Source organism: Carex rostrata, chromosome 16, assembly GCF_964058835.1.
Source record: "Carex rostrata chromosome 16, lpCarRost1.2, whole genome shotgun sequence".
Lineage (NCBI taxonomy): Eukaryota > Viridiplantae > Streptophyta > Magnoliopsida > Poales > Cyperaceae > Carex > Carex rostrata.
In genome coordinates this window covers 3,069,234-3,073,480 of record NC_135933.1, presented here as the reverse complement: position 1 = coordinate 3,073,480, position 4,247 = coordinate 3,069,234, and the positions used below count along the sequence as shown (strand labels likewise).

The 4,247-nt window shown below is 34.0% G+C and overlaps 1 protein-coding gene across 1 annotated transcript; it reads right to left on the bottom strand.

The window, feature by feature from the left end:
- Nucleotides 1–2,650: 2,650 nt before the first annotated feature.
- On the bottom strand, nt 2,651–3,966 carry LOC144567541 (MYB31 transcription factor31-like). Its single transcript, XM_078317706.1, has 2 exons — nt 3,473–3,966; nt 2,651–3,340 (listed from the first exon to the last, which is right to left on the bottom strand). Exons 1-2 carry the CDS (start codon nt 3,733–3,735, stop codon nt 2,908–2,910), a joined length of 696 nt encoding a protein of 231 aa, XP_078173832.1. The 5' UTR covers nt 3,736–3,966; the 3' UTR covers nt 2,651–2,907.
- Between the last annotated feature and the right edge of the window lie 281 nt (nt 3,967–4,247).

The window sequence follows — 4,247 nt, the reverse complement described above, 5'->3', positions numbered from 1 at the left end:
TTATTTTTTTGTTAGTATGTTCAGGTTTGTTCTTAGTTTCAGTTGTTAATTATATGAAACACATATGTTGAGGATGAATTTTAGTAACATTAACTATAAAGTATAATTAGTGTCACAAAATAGAACAACTAATTTATTAATACGAATTCACTTTCGCTAAATATTTTTTGTTTTTTTTACTTTTGCCTATGGGATGTATATATTTCTACAAGTCATTTGTCCTTTTTTTTTGTCAAATTTGTTTACTTGCATCAAAGTTTGAAATTCAACTTGTAAATCAAACTCTTGATACTCTTCATTTAATAATATGTTTCTGTTGCAACGCACGAGCACAATTATATATGTGTGTGTGTGTGAGAATATATATTTTGAAACCAAAAATTAAAACTTACGAGTTAATTAGATTTGGTGGGGAATTCTAGTAAAAATGAGCGAATAAAGTAAGTACAATATTAAATTAGTTAAAGGATAGAGTGATATCTATTATGTCTAAAAATTAAAAATTAAAAAAAAATGTTAGATTTTTTTTTTCTTTTGATAACAAGGTAATAAAGTCCATTTTCATTGAAGATAAGATTAACTTATCAGAGTCTGTTTTCAAAAGTAAATTACACTCAGTTATCAGAGTCTGTTTTCAAAAGTAAACTAGACTAGTCTTGACTTAGATTTTGTTATTTAATACGCAGTCTGTGCTTCTATACATGCGGTATATATACGGATCGACGGTATTTTAAAACACTAAGATGTATCTTGTACAACTCTGAGGATTGTACTAAAATAATTTAAAAGTCTACCTATTATCATTGTAAATAATTAAATATTCAAACATCCTTATCATTACAAATTAATTAAGATTTGTGTACCTACCTCCGAAATCCTTCCTTTCTCTGTTGTCGTCTGGCCAATTAATCCCTTATCCACATTCCATAGCATTTATTAACGTGGGACCATTGTAGCAGTTGCGTTGCAATAACTCACTATAAATATAAATACATGAGGCCCCAACTTCTACCCCCCAGGTACTCGATGACACAACTACTCCTACGCTTTTTATATCTCCATTCTTATATTATGCATATGGTTGTCTTGATCCGCCAACGGTTGAGATTGAAAGATAAATTTTCAAATTGAATATTAGCCCTTCAATCACATAATATGTCTTCTTTTAATTAAACACATCTATTTTATATGTAGAAGTCTAAATTTAATTAAAAACATACTCGCCACACATACTACTACATGATTTGTCACAATTAAAATTGAATGAATTCCTAGCGACCTGTTTCCTTATTTCTCCTTACAGCTATCTTTGATTTCTGTAATTAAATTACTTTCTTATTTCTCTGTTTCCTTCGTTTCATTTCTCCTCTTCGTCTATAGTTTGGACAATGAAAATGAAAACAATCGTATCTTTCCGAATTTTATTTAGCACTACTGTATCTTTGTGAATAGATGAATAGTAGATCTTGTGCTGATGAAAACAATAATATATTTCTAATCTAGAAAGAAAATGAAGAATATCTCCCGCTGCCGTGTGGGCACCCGCCGGCCAGACGCCTCTCTCTCTCCTCTTCTTGTGTAGAGGATCAAGATTCGAGCTCTCCCTCTCTCTCTCTCCTTGTTCGATATTGATCTAGATTCGCTCAATCTAGATCTTGATCTCTCCTACTCATAACACTTTGATAGATCATGTGTGTAGCATGATCCATAAACTGCATGTGATTGATTACTTGTTTATGGTAAGATCTGGTCTAGATCACTATGTAAAATTTTGAAATATACATGTTAGCCTAGATCGTAACCCAACAGCCTTTAGCGACCAACATCGAGTATATTCAAATTTTAAGGCACTCCATCTATTTTGAAAAAAAAAAATATTTGTAATCATTACGAATCAAACTTCTGGGTCAAATCTTTTTTTTTTTCAAAAATAGATGGTTTTAACTTACAATTTGAATGTACTAGAAAGGCCATGATAATTTCTTTATTCACTATGAAGTGACTTTTGAACTGGAATCAATAACTAAGATTCAAAACATTTTTTTTCCAATAACACACAAAGAAATATTTTAATTTTTCTCACAGTCACAATAAATCTAACCTGAAAAATATTGATCCGATTATGGCAGTCTTTCTAAAAAACTCAATTATATAGTACTCCATCTATTTTTAAAGAAATATAAAAATATTTCTAATATTTCAATAAAATAATAAACCATAACATTTTCTATTTAATTAAAAATAATAACAAAATCCTATCACCGCAAAATAATTTTGCAGAAAGATGTATTCGAAAACAGCAAAATAATTTTGCGGCTTGATAGCAGATTGGGAAATTTTGAGATTTGATATTTATTTTGAATATTAATAAAAATTTCGGCATATACTATATAGTTCCAACAAGGCAAGAACAAAGGTCACGAACAAGTCCTCCATTAAATAAACTCAAAAGATCAAAATGGGTACGTAGTGTACTGCACTTTCCAACGACAAAAAAGACGGAAGTAGTTTTCGCACTTTTATTGCACTCTGTAATTAAATTCAGGATTTTAATAATATTTTTTATATGGGATTTATTTGTTTTTGAAATGAAACACGGCTAGCAACATTTTTTTTTGTTAGAATTTGCAGAAAAGTACGAGAAAAAGAATTAATGCAGAGAACTATTATCTCATATATTAATTTAATAATTACACGAAACGGAGCATATAAGGCTTGGAGAATAATTGATTAATTCAGTCCTCTCTGGCACCAAAGGAAATGGTGAATATCTTCCTCAAATGAGATGCCACCACATCAGCAATTAAATTTCTCCTGCTTTCATCTCCAAAAAACTACAACCTAAAATACCCAAAATGAAAAGGAAAAGAAAAGAAAAAAACAAAAACAAAAGCGCTTCGTGACTAATTACTTCATCTCAACACTTCTAAAATCCAGGAATCCGCTGCTTAATCCAATGAAATTGGTACACTTGCAGTCGGGGCTCTTAGGCAGCCCCAAACTGCAACCAAAACAAAGACCCGCCTCTCTCTTGACAGGCTTTATCAACGGCTCTTCTTGGAAAGGGGGGCTGATACATAGGTCCAAGTTTAGGTCAGGAATCTTGAACTGGGGTTGATCTTGCAGCTTGAAGGTTTCTCCCATGGCGGAAATCTTGAGATCTTCATCATCTCGCTTCTTGAATGATATGGTTATGTTGTTTTGCGGTTGCTCGTTGATTGGCCGATGCGTGACGGGGTCCACTCCTCTGCTCATCAGCTTTCTCCTTATATGTGTGTTCCAGTAGTTCTTTATCTCGTTATCTGTTCTTCCTGGCAACCTCCCTGCTATCAGCGACCATCTGCATCAATTTACAAAAATGCTATTAGCAGTAGCAACATATCAGAAAAAAACATAAAATTGGAGAAAACAGTTATTTTGATTATGATAATATATATACATAATACATCATATCAAAGCAATTAATACATACTTGTTGCCAAGGAGACTATGGAGCTTGATGATGAGCTCATCCTCTTCCTCTGTGAAATTGCCGCGCTTGAGATCAGGCCGAAGGTAGTTGATCCACCGGAGGCGGCAGCTCTTGCCGCACCTCAAGAGGCCGGCAGCTTTCGGTAGGGACCGCCAGCACCCCTCTCCATGTGCCCGAATATACGCGATCAACCGATCGTCCTCCTCCTTCGTCCACGCCCCTTTGTTTGTATGCGCCTTCTCGCAGCATGGCGATCTCCCCATGTTTGGTACAATTGTGTTGATCTTGTGTGGAGACAAATCTTTCTTATCTTCCTTTGTTTCTTCTCTTGCAGTAGAGAGATATGAGACAACTAGCAGTAGGGGGTTTGGCTTGGGGGGGTGATTGACTGATTCGGTTGGTTTTATACTGCACTTTTTTTTTTCTTTTCAATTTGTTGAGTCTATTTTTTATTTATTTATTCATATGGAATTGTTTTTGTTTTGAGTGAGAGGGGCCCAGGTAGTTTATGGGATGAAGGTAAGGTTTCTAGAGGATGTGAGTTGGTGAGAAAAAGGTTAGGCTGGTAGGCTTGCCCCTCTCCCCAGGTTATGACATCATGACCTTTTCTCCAACTATTCTTCTCCTTTATCTCATTCTTTTTTTTATGCTTTTTTCAATAAATTAAAACTAGAAGCCCACAAAGACATTTACCATCAACTGCACTTGGAGATTTTTTGTGGCTTTGTTTTGTCAACACTAAGCCACTAACAATCAACTAAAGAGGTTGACATAA

What these genes read in the sequence shown, in the direction of transcription:
- LOC144567541 (XM_078317706.1), bottom strand. Translation starts at nt 3,735, where the DNA reads ATGGGGAGATCGCCATGCTGCGAGAAGGCGCATACAAACAAAGGGGCG. An exon ending in CATAGTCTCCTTGGCAACAA is followed by an intron (nt 3,341 to 3,472) that starts GTATGTATTAAT and finishes AAATTGATGCAG; the next exon opens with ATGGTCGCTGATAGCAGGGA.